Below are 17000 nucleotides of genomic sequence, written 5' to 3' on the forward strand. Positions count from 1 at the left end.
AGGAGTAAGCTGGAGCATTGTGGCTTTGCGCTGGGTGTTGAGACCTTGTAACCGAAGCACTGTGGAGAGATTCAAGAGGCCAAGCGGAGGGAGTGTAGCAAAGGGGGAGGCCGGACGATGGGGAAGTTAAGAAGAAGAAAAAGACTGGACAGGCAGAATAGGAAAGAGTGTTTAGAGAGAAGCACAACAAAAGGAGAGGCACCTCCCAAAGTCACACCGCCTGACCTCAGACGTCTCTTCAAAATGCCCACAAGAGTAAGAATCCCCACACAGGAAGTTCTCCACAAGCTGCTCTTTGTGTAAGAACGGAGCCATGCTTCAGTGTGGGCAGCGCTTCACTCTTTACTCTCACTCAGAAGCCAGAGTTACAGCTGGCCTTTTGGACTGCAGCAGGGACACACGTAAGAACTTGCATTCGCCCACACAGTCGCACACCCACCCAAACAACAACAGCAAGAAAGTGAAAAATGTGGGTGCCACCATTTACATTGTAAGGCCTTGATATGCATTATCGGTTGTTTAATATGAATAAATCCTGTTTGAAAGTGAACTTGAAAGAAAAATCAACAAGACGCTAAAGGGAGGCTCCCTGGGAAAGTTCAGATTCCTTCTGTTCCTGTCGGAGAGGCTTCAAAAGGACAAGAGTGAAAGAACCGAGTTATGGAAAGAAAGAAGCACCAACACAGGAAGGTCGGATGTACCCGAAGAAAGAAAAAAAAAGAAGAGGATAAAAAGACACAAGGAGGTGATGCATAAATTACTCTCATGTGGTTTTGATCCTGAAAAGGCAAGCTTGTAAATAACACATCCGGTGATCCTTTAAGAGAGTCAGATCGTTATTCAAAGTTTTATTATGTCCAGCCATCCATGCTAGATCCCCGCCCCCAAGTGCATATTATGTTTGCTTTTCTAACTCCCATCTCCACCGCAAGAGAGTTAAGTTTAACAAAAAGCGCTTAGGGTGACTTAAAGCATTTCTACCTCTAACTGTGAAGTGGAGGAAAAGCTTTTCCATATAATTTTTTTTTGCAGAACGGCCCAACCTCATTCCAACATCCATTTTCCAACTTTCCTAAAGATTCTCAAAAGGATTCGGTCTGGACTTTGACTGGGTCGTTCTAAAACATCATAATGCACTGACATAATTTATTGCATTGTATAGCTGTTTGTATGCTCACAGTGGGCTCAACTTAATCTCCTCTTCACTCTTTCAATTCTTAATCCAATTATCTTCCCAACAAATCTAACCAGCCTCCCAATTATAAACAAATCTAAGGGTGCATATTCTGTGAATACATACATTTTACAGCAAATTCAAAAGGTTCTGCAAACTCATAAGTAACACTAGCACAAAACTGAGACTGACACACACAACAGGCTAAGGAAAATTGCTGCAAGTACTAAAACTGCAAGTAAAGAACAGCTGCAAACTAGGAGCTTTGGAAATGCTCCAGACTACTGAGGGAGAGATATTTATTAGCTAATATGGAATGAACCCTTAGTAAAGGCATAAGCAGGATGCTAAGACAGTTTAATTGTTTCTTTAAAAAAAAAAAAAACATACCTTCGCTTTCTCTCATCCAGGTGTTCTCTGGACAGCATCTTATTTATGTATTTGCTAAAGGACTGGTCCATAGATGTCAAGTCATAGTAATGTATTCGTCAGGTCTCAGATGAGGAACAGTAATGATGTCTCAGCCTAGTGGTAAGAAGCTCTTCCATTAGGAAGTTCCGTTTTGCAGCTTTTCTTAGCTTTCAGTTATTTTTGCTACTTCCAGTATGTTTTCTTTACCTGTGTTCTGCACGTTAGCATCATTTATGTTTTGCAATATTTTTTTTTGTGTTTGCAGCATTTTCTTTCACTTTGCTGCTCTCCATTTTCTGTGAGTGGAGACCTTCCCCTTTGCATCATATTTGCTTTGCTTGCGTTAAGTTTCAGATTTGGGTTTGATGTAAAATCCTTATAGACCTTTTGCATGCTTGGTGCATGATGCTGTCACCACCATACATTAATGTAGGGGTAGTGTGTTTAGGATGATATGCTGTGTTGTATGCATGCGTTCACTTTATTCGTGTCTTTGTGGCAAACATGAAAGAGGATTTCTGAATGCAACTGGCCCCGATGAACTTTATTTAGTTGTATCAAGTTCATAAAAGGGGCAAAGTGCAAATGTATGACACACATTTAAGATATTTCCCCACAAATATAGTATATACTTTTACTTTCATCCCACGTCTTTATGTAAGTTACATAAAAATATTTATCATAGTGATTGTAATGGGAAAAATGGGGGAAAAAATCAAGTCTAAAGACACTGCACCCTTTTTTTTTTTTTTTTTAGCTATTCAAGAAAAGCAGTATAATATGTCATCAGTCACTAAAAAGGTGAAACTCGATATCAACGCATTTAATTTCAATACTTCAACTAGATTCAACATGTACTTCAATTTCTTAAGAGCAACTTCTGCTAGTTTTCATTCCAAAGACAAAGGGTTTATCATACAAGTACAAAGCAATGAATAAAAAAGGTACAGGCATTGATATCGTGAAAGGAGGATAAATGATGCATCAACAACCTCCTATTAATCAGAAGCTGTGAGGATAAAACTGTATTTGTGGAAATAAGTGTCACATAACGCTGCCAATAGCTGGCGTTACCATGACTGCCTCTATGAGTGCAAACAAGTGTGAATGCCCAGGGTGTGCCAGTGAGCATGCCCCCATACAAAAAAACAACTAAACAAATCACTCCTTCCCTGAAGGCCACAAAGCAATACAGCTCAGCTAGATCAGCTGCAACAAGGCAGCACATCTGGATGTTAGTTTGAAAAGATAAGCCTGGCAAAAGGGCAGCAGGCACAGAGAGGATGAATTATTTGGCTTAAAGGGATCTTGGTACTCAGTCTTATAGCTTGACCCAGCTCTTAATGGCTCCTGGAAGCAACTTCAAAAAGATAACCAAGCAGATACTCCATAAAACACCAGTTTCTCCTCTGTCACCTGAGATAAGACAGGAGTTCAGACAGGGGGGTTAGGAGGGGGGATTATGTTTGTTATCTTGTAATGCAGCTGCACTTGAAGTAATGCAGCGATACGGCAAAACACTCTGACTGATCTGAAACACTTTGCTGCTACAATGACCGAGTTTCTCTTGGTATTTCGGAACTTTTCTCACAGATCACAACGAGATCCTCCAGACACAAATACACTCATACCTAAGAGCCATTTAGAGAGACCAATAAACCAAACATCAGTGTCTTTGTATCCCTGGGAGGTAGTGAAGTTTCTAGAGAGAAGCAATAGGAGAACAAGCACACTTCATGCAGACACTATAAATCCAGATGCCTGATTGGATTTCATAACCGTTAAGTGAATATGTTCAGTTTTGCTCACTTGGACTTAGCTTCGACCATGAACTAAATATAGGGTTAGGGTTAGGTGTAGGATATCGACCATGAACTAAATATAATCTATATCAGTGTTTCCCAACATTTTTTGACTTGTGTACCCCTTTGGGCATTTTTGTTCTTACCCTCTCAGTCAAAAGTATTCTTGATGTCCAAAATTGGAAAGTAGAATAACTGATTGTAAAATTAAAACTATTTTTTTTTTTATCTTTTAATTTGAGCATTTAAAGGTATAGTGGAGGATGTTCTTTTTCTGTGTGGATCATCAAAATAAGTGGTCCTTGTCAATCGTCCTGGTGATATGTTTACGTAATTACGTGGAAATATTGCAAATCTTCTTTTGGAAAGTAAGCTTGTATGACCGATGCAAACAGCAACTTTTAAACAGAGCATGCACGAGGTGAAATGAGCTTGCGCATGCTCTAGTACACATTAAATATGCTTCCTCTCTTGGGAGCGGGTATAGGGTTGTGCATGTGCTTTTTTTTTCCTTTTAAGAGTGGAGGGAGGTTCTTTTCAAAAATTCGCGAAAATCCTCTACTATACCTTTAATTCGTAGTAATTTTGTTCTTTTCATCTCAAATGAATAAAACAACTTAAATATGTTGCATGGATGTTAAAAAGGAATTTAAATAAGTCCAAAATAACATCATAATATAAATCTGTATTTATAAAACTGGATCTCATCCGAGTAACTCCCCTAAAATCACATTTAAACTTGATGGATTGGGAGCAAAACTTACAGTCAGACTTAATTAGTTTTACTTTGTTTTCCTCAAGACAATTGAGCTGCTTTGATGAGCTCAGTGTGACAACAGGTGATAACAGGCTGTTCTCTACATCCAGTCTGTTTCTCTGCCTCGTTTTGGTGAATTCAAACATACGAAAAACTTACTTTATGGTTGATAAAGCTTGTTCGATTTTTCAATTGGACCTCACAAGACAAAACAGATCCTAGCCTTATTTTATATTACTACCTAAAAAATAAAATATTTTCATGTAACCCTTGCGATGCACTTGCGAACCACAAGGGAAACGCGTATCCCTTTTTGGGAATCACTGTTGTAACTCATGTAGTTTCATGTTTCCTGCTGGAAGGTAAACATCTGCTCAGACTTATTCTGTAGGTTTCCTTCTGGAATTCGCCTGAATTGATGATATGGATTTTCTTATATAATTTAACAAGCTTCCTCTTAACGTCCTCAAGAAAACCCTCCTTACAGCAGGACCATACCACCGTTTTGTGGGTTTTCCACCACATCATGTTTGTCTTATAGTGTCTTATCTTATCATAACACCTTTTAAGTGTGCTGCCCCTAAATGGCTTTAACAATGTCTTCCCTATTGCTTCCCTAAAAGACCATATTTGTTGAGTACTCAAAAAAAGAGAATGTTTTATTGCCATAATGTGAAACCCTCACAGATTATGGATGCTGATTTAAGGCGCTGTTATTACTATTCTATCTTAATTCCAGCAAACAGGCAACGACTTTCAAAAGATTAACTTACTCAGCCAAGCGTAGCACATTTGAAAAAATTGGCTAGAATCTGAATCACCTAAAAAGAAAATACATCATAGTAAATCAAAAAGAATGTCAGCACAGGGAGCACCCATCATCTCTCATCTGCGGAAAGAAATTGTGGAAACAAGATTGTTTGTTCTCGGATTAACCGAAATCTTTACATCTCGCCTAACACACAAAAGGCCAGTTAGATTTTATCCCGTAAATCCATTTACTCACTCATCATCGTTCACGAGATAATAACTCACGTCAACATGAAATGCCTGAGTCCCTCAAAGCATCTAAATACTGAGTTATTCTTTCCACGAGAAAACCACGTTTATAAAATCTTCAAACTGCCACCAAGAAACAAAAACACCAACTTTCCAGGCAGAAATACCTCCTGCCGAGATGTTCACGATTTATTCCACACATTCCACCAATCATCCTACACCCACCCTTCTCCCATAAAGAAAGCATGCCCTGTTTGTGTATGCTCACCACATCTTCCCTGCAATAAAGTCAACAAACATGCATGGGCACAGACTTGTGTAAAACCGAGGACAGCTCTTATCCTCAAACAATGACTAAAGTTTTTGGATCCACCCATAGGGTAGGATTAGGATGAGCTGTTAACTGTTTGCACCTCAAGAAAATCCGAGAAAACTTCAGAAGAGCGGGCGGAATCAAAGGGACTCGATCATGTACTGTAAAAGATCCCACCCGTGTTTTGACCTGGAAGAGATCAGCAGAACCTGGACGTTTGGGAGACGGCTGCAGCTAGCTGTTGGGAGCTGAGAGCAACAGAGCCATGCTGAGGTCATGAATAAACACAAAGGCCCGTCCAGAGCTCAGAAGAGGACGAGGGGGGGTCTGGAAACACATCTGTGCTCCCTTTGATCCAAACTTCTGCGGCGCAGCACGCCACTCACCTCAGCTGCCCACTCTTTGCCTGACTACAAAACAACTAGGACAATCCTAAACAAGCTCCTTCCTTCCCATGCTGCCCTCCTCACTGTGGGCTCTGACTCACAAGCAACTTTTCATGAGGGGCTTAAAATTTTCAAATATATAAAAAAAAAAAAAAAAGAAATATTCAAAAACAATGAATTCTGGGAACATGCAAAACCACTTGTTTGCTTCCCACTGTCTTCTGCAAAATAAAGCAGTCTGAAAGCTTCAACCTTTTCTGAGCCACAGTTGTTTAAGGTTTCTAGGTCATAACAGACTGACTGCATCTGGCTAATATAGATGTCAAGACTGACTTCACTAACTCCAGACATCTCTGTCACAGTTTTAAAGGCATCGCTGTGCTGAAACCAAGGGATTTGTTGGACAGTTCAGCCATTCCTGACAAACCATTGGTTTCTATCTGTTAAACAAGAGCGGCTGCATATGACAACTTAAGAACTGCTGACAGAGTCCAGAGGAACCAATTTAGAGCTGACATCCAATCATGCACTAAACAAAAAGACATCTGTCTGCAAGAAAGAAGTCCTACAGATGAAATAAGTAAAGCAGTTAGACCATCACTGGTCATCTGTGTTAAGGTGGGACAAAGTGGAAATTTCAGTATTAAGTGGAGCAGCACGTCATTAGTAATAGATGCACAGATCAGGCCGGCCAATTCCTGATCTCTGCTTATGTTCAGTGAGGAAAACACCCTGCTATTTTGCAAGTTCTCCCACTTAGAAATCATGGAGGGGTCAGACATTGTCATTGCAGATGCATGTCTACTGTGAGAGACATAATCTAAAAGAAAAGAAATCCAGAAATGTATGATTTTTTTTATTTATTTGTATGATACAGCAGCAAATAACCCCCTCTAAATCTCTGAGGCATCCATACTGATTCTGTTTCATCCCAGGTTCTAAGAAACACAGCAGGGATGAAGGTTATAATGATAATAACATTGGTTTTGGATGATGTTTTTTTTATTTAATGTATTAGCATCGGCCCTATACATAAATCTGGCCTCATATTAATTAAAGAAGGGGAGAGGACTGATCAAGTCATATTTGTTTGGACATGTGACGGTGATGCAGCTCAGGGTTCAAGGGGAAGGTTAACAGAAGAAGCAATGTCCCAGATGTGGTAACTTTTTCACAGTACAGAAAGGGTTGGAATTTTGCTTTATTATATAATTTTAAATATATATATATATATATATATATATATATATATATATATATATATATATATACACACATATACATATACATGTGCTATAACTAACATCGTTCATTAGCTATACATCAATGTTAATAGCTTATATCAATATCTGCTCAGATTTAAATATCAGTGCATCTTAACACTATATTTTATTACTTATTACTATTAGGAGCAGGAGTGGAGTTGCTCCATGCATCTGAGCAAAGAATCGCTGTTTTAAAACAAACAAAACGGTCCCATTCTTTTGTGCTCAATAGTTAAAGTAAGTGTTCCAGTTTCAATTTGGAAAAATAAACAGGGAGGAGACATGAGATGGGGATGAAATTTTCACACCAACTCAAGCACTAATTTTCCGAAAATTGCTTTTTTTTCTGGAAAATTTGATATCTGTATTAATATAATATACATACTAATTTTCCTTGTTCAATATATTACTGCTATATCAAAAATAAATTTTTTCCACATTTAATGAATTAAATATAGCAGTTTGGGTTTTAGTTTATACTTCCTTTCATTTCAGCTTGATTTACAGGCTTTTTGGTGAACATTAGGGTTTCTGTATTCCAAGTCCAAGACTGGACCATTTTTATTTAAAGCTGTGGCACATGATTTCAGGAAAACATTTAACCAAAATGAACAATTTGTAATACTGCTAATTACAACTGTCACATAATATCTATTAGCTGACATTTTTAACAAGTTTCACAGCTCATTATAGCTCTGAAGGAGTGCTGATGAAAGTCAACAACAGTATTCTCCCAGAAAAACCTATAAATACTATAAGGCTCAGGGCAACGTAGCTCATTTGCCTGTTTTATCCATTTAAACGATAAATCTTCACCTATATGATAACACCTGCTTCTAAGTATTTCACCATAAACTGTCTGACCTTTTAGCAAAGCAGAAGCTGTTGGGAACGATGGCAGTTTAGCAATGAAGAGGAAAAGGCCGTGGTAACTGGTTGAGTGGGGAGCTTGGGGTGATGTCAAATTATTAAGGTATTATGGCTGATATTAAATGTTTTATTGTTAGCCTTTATTATTTTGATCTTTGTGGTTATTTTTATTGCTGATTTAAGATAATTACATGTAAAGTGCATAAAAAAAACTCATTAATTGACTCACTAATTGAATCTTTTCAATTATCTTTCCATTAATATAGTTATTTTTGGATAATTATTATCTCAAATCCAGACTTCAAACTTTATTTTTCTCTTACGATCAAGTTACTCTCCCCATCTGCTGGTAGGACACAAAAACCCCAATACAGGCAGGATAGTGTGGAACAGGTGTCCAGCAACATGGCTGCTAATTGCACTTTTTGTTCGCACAGGTAAATTTGTACTCTTATTCGGGATCTTAATAGATCAGGAGCATAGTGTGCAGAGGTCACTAAGGTTCTGCAGTCTGCTTAGGCATCAAAACGTCATGTGGACTTCAGATCAGCTTAAAAACTATTTAATGTTACTAAAATGTCTCACATAAAAGTGCAATTGGAGAGAAACAACATTCCACGACTTTTTGAGATAACTGATGGAAGTACAAATCCTTAAATAAAAATCCTTAAAGTGGATGTTTTATTTAGAAATATAAAAAGGAAAAAGAAATATCCCATCTGCTTCATTTCCTTTTTATCAGATGGATGTTATCGAATCCTAGCATCTTGTCTCCAGCGACTCGCAGTCGAAAAACAAAACCACTACTTTCTCCAGTAAGAGGATATTAGTGCACACTAAACAACTTGAGTAGAATCCATGATGGATGCCATGATGTTACCTCAGTTCCCTTACAACCCAGCTCCTCTGACCTTATAAAATGTTCTCATTTGTCTAAATTTCCACTGTGGTTACAGTTTTTCTTCCACGAGTCACACAAACTGAATCCTGACAAACCTGAAACTTCTCTAAACACACGCAAATGTGGTACAAAAAAACAACACATTTCTAGGCCTTGCATGCAAATGCTGTCAAACGTTGTGGGATTACAGACCCTTAAAAACAAGATCAAGCCTGAAAGGGAATTTAAAACCACATATATTTCAGACAGTAACATTATTATAGTTTACAATAGCATTCTGATTTTTGACGTTTATTTCAAGTTAAGAATAGAGCAAGGGAGGTGAACAATTTATTCTTTTTGTCATGTGAAAATCCTTGTGCCTCTCTGTCTGGTATCTTTCCTTCACAAACAGGCTGGAGGCAGAGCCAGTGAGAGCCCCACCACAAAGACTCCCACCCTCCAATTCCCTCTGCTTGTACTGTATGATCCCAGAGCACCACATCCTGAGCAGAGGAACGCACTCGACAGCAATGCCTCCTTGAACTGGAAAGTTGGTTACACAATCTGAACTTTTTGTCGACGACTGTAGCTTGACAAAAAAATATTACAATCGCTGCTTTCATTGGAAGTCTAACTGCGGAAAGGGCTGAGGTATTGAAAAAAATCTAAATAAAAATACTTCACAGAAAAGTAGCAGGCCACTTATCATGGGATGTGATCGGGGTGGGATGTCTGTGCCAAGGTGAGAGGCTCCACTGCCAATTCCCAAAATACTCAGGGGGGCTTTCAGGATCAAATATACACTGACCAAAGGATAGTGGATTATATTAGAGGGAAAAACACAGAGACAGTATTCTGACTGCAGAATCAACGTAATTGAAACCCTATTAAAACACTAACAATCTTCAAAGAGCAAGAGGAATAAAGTTTGTTTGGTTTGTTTAATCAACCAAGCTTTTGTTGCTATGGCAACAAAATTCCTGCATAATTATTAAAAGCAACAAAAAAAAAATCATGTTTTTCAGACTTTAAGATAAATGTAAAATAGAAATGTGTGGCATATTTAACCCCCTTTGTTCTGACACCTCTAAATAAAGGGAGCAATTACCTTTAAAGGTCATATTATTGGTAAATAGTTCAGCTGTTTTGTGAAGAGATTAAAGGATGCTGCAGAGAGGTTAGGGAAAGAGTATAAATAGATTTAAAGGGGATTTTAAGTGTTAAACTTCTTTTTAAGCTCCGTTTTATTTAGATTCTGAAATTAAAGAGTCTGCCACCAAATGTTAACCTACTAGCCAACCACCTGAACTTTTAGACCGAGCATTTACACAGACAAGGAAAAAAAATGGCCATGTTAACTCCAGCTGAGCTGAAGGTGGAAATATTTAATGAAAGAACTAGAAGAAGTTTGGGCAGAACGGGGCACGGTAAAACACTACGTGGGGCTGGATGTCACCCTGAACACAGCATTCCTTTAGCAAATCATGGTTGTGACAGCATCATGAAGTGGAGATACTTTTTCTTAGCAGACAGGGAAGATGTTCAGAGATAATGAAGTTGATTGTAGGGTAACCCTGCAAGAAAAACTGCCAGACAGTGTTAAAAACTTGAGACCAAGGATATAGATTCATCTTCAGTAGAACACCAACCCTTTACATGCAGTCAGAATTACATAGGATTTTTTACACCAAAATATTTTAGTTTTAGAATGTCCTAGTCAAAGTTCAGACCTGAATCCAAATGAAAATCTGTAAAAAAAAAAAAAAAATGTAAACATACACCCTTCTTCTAATCCGACAAGGTTTGACTTTGTTTTGGGAAAATATAATCTGTTTTATATCGAGTCTTACCATTGAAATTCAGCAGGTGGCTGAATAAAAACCCATTGGACACCTTTATTAGATTTTCCTTAGTAAAAGCTTTTCAAAAAAGGAGATAACTTTCACAATTAGGTTATTCACTATTTTGTTTAGCTCTTTTACTTATTACCCACTCAAATTCGCTAAAAAATGTTTCATTGTGGCTGTAGCATGACAAAATTTTAAGCAGCTTTGTTAAATTATTTTAGAAAGACATTGGCTGGTTTGAAAACAATACTCTTCATCACTTATTTATTAATTCTTCATGATAACAGGCACTATTTTAGTGTCAAAAAGAATTTGTAGGTGCAAATAAGATTACTTTTTACCTTAATATTTGTTAAATACCTCTTTTAGAACCACAAAGGTATTAAATAGAGGTCAAGCTCAATATATTAACTTGGCAGGTTAGGCTGAACAAAACGGGACCCTGAGGATGTTGCCGCAAATCTCCTTATATTTTGTTTTCTAGCTCTACAAGATGCCCCTGCAGAGTTCAAATCCCTTGTCCTCTAGTAAAGCAGACCACTACACATAAAGGGAGAGCACAATTTGGCAATCAAATGCTGTAATAACATACAGACCAATTTTGAACTTTTTGCCAAGCAACTGGAAGGGGAAATAGAGGAGTATAAACAGCACTCACCGCGGCCAGGCTCGGGTTTCCATGGTGCACCGAGGCATCTTCTGGGCAGCTCACACACACGACATATCGCTCAGGAAACAGACGCAAATCTGAAAGCAGGCGGGGAAACGGCACAGATCTTAATAAGGTTGGCTTACCTCTAATTATCGGTCCAAGTCAGACTGTAGGAATTGTGGTGGAAGCTTGAATTAACATCTACAAACTATCCGTCACACAATGGGAGTAAAAATACATATCCAAAACTTTATGAGCAGAGTAAATAACATAAAAATAGCTTACATTTTTACATTAACTGTGGGTTTTCAGGATAAACTAAAGTTTAAAGGATTTCAAATAGAATATATTTTCACTTCAAAAACAAATTATGTTAAATAAGCTACATAATGTTCTAAATATGAATTCAAACATGTAAGATCAGAAGATAATGGAAAACATGAGCTATGATCTTTCTTTACTTGAGGAGATTGGATTAAAGCAAAATCTTTAAGAAAAAAGATAAAGTTCTATACCTTTCCCATTTTATGAATTTTAGCTGCTTCATGGCTCAAAGCCTTATTTTTTCAATCCTTTTCACCGGCTGCCTTCATGTGTGGACGGAAAATATTATTTACATGTACTATGGTTTTGGTAAGTATTAGATTTTCCCACAACTACAGCAAACAGTTTAATGACAATTGCTGGCTAAAACCACAAGCATTTATAAAAGGGGTTCATGCTCTCTCTTCTAGGTCACTGCTGGTCCCAATCGCAAAGCATGTCTATATAAAACATTTGGTGAAAAAAATAAATAAATAAAATAATAATAATATATATATATTCTCTAGCCTTTTCTTCACCTCAAGCTTCTTTTCCGAAGCATTTTAATGCCACGATTATCAAATTTAATGAATTTTAATGCTAATTAAGGCCTTAATTAAAAACATTATAATTGAATTACTTTTAATGATTTTTAATGACCCGCGGAAACTCTGATTTAGGACCATTTTAAAGATTCTTTGTTAGGGGTGGGGCATCCAATTTGTGGAGGTATATTAGCACAAAAAGGATGAATCTATCTATAGTAGCAGCCATTCAAAATGGCCCTTCCAGGTCAAACGCCAGCCAAATGGCAGCCCACTTCCCTTCAAAATCCCCTAAAACTTCCAGCCAATGGAGTGAGCCCCTCCTTCTCCTGGGCCTGCATATTTTTTACTCTGACTCCACCCTTTCACTGAATTACAAGGTTTGGCCAGGAGAAGATGCTTCTCTTTAGATCTTAATGTCCACAAATCATGACAGCAAGGATATTTTAGAACCAAGATTGATGTTTAAAAAGGAATTGCAGGGGACCAGCCAAGGGCCCATGAAGTAGGGAAATTTTGAATGACTACTACTTTATCCATCCATCTGTCTCCCCACTGAATAGATGCCTCTTAAAGAACTGCACTGTGGTCATTAACATTTTGTAGCCTTCATAAAACTTCTAGGCTCATTCTTGTTGTCTATGTGGTCACTCTTCATGGCAGAAAGTTTGAAGCTCTGGAGAATAGTTAACACATTTTCAGCAGGATTGAGGTTGGGGCGTTGGGAGAACCACTAAAGAAACTTGACTTTACCGTTCCAAAATTAGGTTTGATGTGTTTTGGGGATAATTGCCTTTTCGGAACACCCTGTTCCATCCAAGTCTCAATGATCTGACCTAAACTTTTAACATCAGATGAAAGGAAGTTGGTTTTGATGTTCAGAAGAAAAAAAAAAAGCTCATGCCTCCCATGAACAGGAAACCCCATGAATATCAATATAAGAGAAGCCACTTTACTGAACTATTTAGCTACAGTAAAAAGAACTTTGTTTGGAAAAAAAATCATGCAAGGATACAACTACCTGGCAAGGCAGTGGTAGAATGGTGCTTTGCTAGAGATACTGATGCAATGTGAAGTCTACATAATAATAAAGAGTTAAGAGTACCTACCAATTATTGATTTAACATTGGAGAAATTTACCTCTGCATTTAACCCATCCCTTTGGGGAGCAGTGGGCTGCCACTGTGCGGCACAGGGGAGCAATATGGGGTTAAGGGCTTTGCTCAGGAACCCAGGGTGGAGGATGTGGGGTTTAAACTGGGCTACTTGCAACCTTCTCAGACCACAAGTGCACTGCTTTAACCCACTAGGCCAACACTTCCTGATGATTACATTTCTCTTCTTATCATCACACTTATATCTTTTGTTTTATTTTTTGTGTTAATTAACCCACCGTCTGGAGCTTGAAATTATTTCACACATTTTTCATATTTTCAGAGGGAAAAAACACAACAAACAAAAAAATTCCAATTCCAGATAAACGTCTTTTAGCTTTCATTAAACCTTCAGAAGGTTAGCATTGGATATTTTTACCAATAGAAACTAAAACTAATGATATTTTTGATTTTATCTAACCTAATATGTAGGCTGAGTAAACTCAGTGTACTAAATTTCACCACCTTTGACCCCAGAGGACCAGGCCTAATTTGATGTGTAACGGACCTGCTGAAAGAACCCTTATTTTACTCAGCAGCAGGTCACCGCTGCCCCAACATCTAGGCCTCAGTTCTGAGGGAGCAGATATTAACTTTACTGACAGGAAGAGAACCATGTTGGTCCCATGAAAAGGTCACCAGGGGTCACAGGCACTAGATGGGCCGTGAAGATACATTCCCACTGCCCTCCATAGACAGTCGCACAGTTCCTCCCTCTCTCCCATTCCCAGTAGCCTCTCAAGGGGGCTTTTTAACGGCTGCCTGCTTTCAAATACACCCTTAGCAGGTAGGGACAAGACATAAAAACAAGTGAGGGAGAGAAAAATCAACAGCAATCCGCAGATGACTTGTTCTTTTGGTGGGAAATTTGGCTGAAAATGATGCATTTCTGATTATTTTAAATGGGACGGGTTGCAGGAAAGCATGTTGGTCACATACCCTGCTCCACAACACATCTGAGATTGGAGTGCCGCCTGAAGAAATTGGCCACAAGGTTGAAGTTTTCCCCTACAAAAATACAGAAAGACAATTAACATTAAACGCTGCACAAACATTTTCTAAACATTAAAACATACTGGTCACTTAATAGAATTGCACGGCCTTATGAAGTATTTTTAACCTTTGACCTTTTTCACATTCAGTCACATCACAACTACAAACCCCAAGGTAAAGCTGTATTCAAATCCATTTTTTTATACCTTCAAATAAAATCTGAAGCAACTAATTGGATTTTAATGTTAGTATAAACACAGCTGTTCAAGGCCTCAGATATTAAAGAAGCTGTGGAGAAGTTTAAAGCAGAGTTGGGCCCAAAAACAACATTCAGAACTCTGAACATCTCACAGAGCTCTGTTTAATTCATCATATAAAAATAAAAAGAATATGGCACAACTGCAAAGCTACAAAGACACAGCTGTCCATGTAAACTAACTGAGTGGGCAGATCTTGATGAAAAAAAACAAAGCCAAGGGGCCCAATGTAACTCTAGAGGAACTATAGAGAACCAAGGCTCAGGTGGGAGAAAACCATCAGTCACACATTCCACAAATCTGAACTCTGGAAGAGTGGCAAGAAGAAAGCTGCTATTAAAGGAGAGTCGTTCAAAGTCAGTTTTTACCACAAGCCATTTAGGGACCAAAGCAAACAGGAAAAAAGTGTTCTGGTCATATCAAACTATTATTAAAATAGTGCCGCAGCTATCGTTATTTTAGCAGTTTATTAATCCTTAATCCTTCAATTATTTTTTTCAATTAATCTTAAAAAACATACTTTTTGTAAATTAATTTGTTGATTACAGTCCAACAACTTATAATACTATAATAATATAGTAAAAGATACTTTTTTTACAGAACTGGATCCAGGTGAAGCTAAAACTACACTACTTGAGAAGCTCTCGACAGAGGAGATTTTATTACATGTAAAACGTGTATATTTTTTATACACTTTTGGCTTAATTGATATTCTGCAATGGTTATTCTCTCAACAAATGGCATTATTCACATCCTTTCCAAAAAATGTGACAATTATCTTAATTGTGACAATTATCAATTAATAATTAATTTTCATCCCACAATTCAGCATGTATGGTTTCAGAACTATTGCTGCACGTTAGCCTAAACACACCACCCCCACACTGAAACCTGATGGTGTCAACATCGTGGGGAGGCTCTCTCTTTAGCGAGGACTGGGAAGTGGGCCAGAGTTGCTAGGAAGATGGATGGAGCAAAATGCAAACCAATCATAGAAGAAAAGCCGTTGGAGGCTCCAAAAAAAAAAAAAAAAAAAAAAGAGATTACTGCAAAGGATTTCCTTCCAACAAGGCAGGCTAGAACGCTATTCATGCAGAGAGACATGCAAGGAAATGGGTTGGACTGAAACATATTAATGTCAAACCCCAGATCTAAACCTGTAATTAGACTTAAAAATTCATGTTCAAAGACGCACTATTCTAACAGCTTTGAGCTACAAAGCAAAGCACAAAGGGCATAAATCTCAGTGTAAAACTGGTAAAGACATACTCTAAAAGACCTGCGGCTGTAACTGCAAGAAAAGGGGATTCTAGGGAATATTCCTGATTTGCATTTCTCAAAGAAAGAAAAACATACAAAATAACATGTATTCTCTTTACATTTCACAAATATAAGCACCTTTCTGAAGTTTATAGCTGTAGTATGATCAAATTAAGAGTAGGAATACTTCTGCAAGCCAGTGAGAGGTTATTTACTGATTATAAAATAAGGGCTTCATTTTAATAACATTTAAGTTTGGAAGCAGCAGAGAAGTCATGGGTCGAGTCTCCACTCTGAAATGTTTGTCACAGTGTTTAAGATGTGCTGGGCAGAAACCGTGGCCTGTTGCCTAATCTGGCAGGAATTTGTTGACAGAAAGCAAAGGTCTGGCTGACATGCAATTCAGTTGTTCTTTACTTCTCGATGCTGGGAAGCCGAAGGAGGTTGCTTCCCCTTTGGTACCCTCCTGCACCCTTAGTACCAATGGTATATTCAACTTTCCTCAACTCTGCCACTACCTTTCTAATAATTCATGTTATGCTTCTTTTTTATTTATTTACAAACTATAGAGTTGAGGGAGGATTCTGGTATTTTGCCTTCAATTAAAGGATTACATGTCCTCCAAAGTTTGAGAAAATCCTGACCTTTTGCACTCCAGACTCTTTCAAAAAAGTCCCTGGATAATGTCAAATATGCACTATGACTACCATCAAGTCCAAAACAAGGTTGTGCTTCTTAAAAAAAAAAAAAACTGACATTATGGGAGTGAACGTCTGAGACTTTTTTACGCCCCTCGGCAATAACACTTCATACTTCTTTTTTTTTTTTTTTCAATCATCGGAAAAGTATCTTCCCAGAGTTGGTTCATAACCCAAACTTGCCCCACACAGCCATTGGCACAAAATGCAGGCGGTTTAAAGCCCCGGGAATAAATCTGAAGGGGAAGTTGTCAATACTTTTCTGTGACTTATGGAAACTTTTACACTATTTAAAATAACTTTCCTGAAAAATAAACAAGAAGTGTACAGTGACACACACTGTCACACGCTTAAACTGAAAGGGAATAAGCTTAGATATATCAGTAGCAGTAACAGGGACAAAAACAACAACTAAATATAATATACATATA

The 17000-nt window shown here is 37.9% G+C and overlaps 1 protein-coding gene across 1 annotated transcript in view; it reads right to left on the minus strand.

Annotated features, from left to right (window-relative positions):
- Positions 1-17000, minus strand: part of slx4ip (SLX4 interacting protein) — a 55097-nt gene that overhangs the window by 4710 nt on the left and 33387 nt on the right. The window contains exons 6-7 of the mRNA XM_015387969.1: positions 14301-14369; positions 11366-11454 (exon numbers count right to left, since the gene is read on the minus strand). Coding sequence (XP_015243455.1) covers positions 11366-11454; positions 14301-14369 — 158 coding nt within the window. The remainder of the gene's footprint in view (positions 1-11365; positions 11455-14300; positions 14370-17000) is intronic.

The sequence above is a fragment of the Cyprinodon variegatus genome, unplaced genomic scaffold (assembly GCF_000732505.1).
Source record: "Cyprinodon variegatus isolate N-32 unplaced genomic scaffold, C_variegatus-1.0 Scaffold409, whole genome shotgun sequence".
NCBI lineage: Eukaryota > Metazoa > Chordata > Actinopteri > Cyprinodontiformes > Cyprinodontidae > Cyprinodon > Cyprinodon variegatus.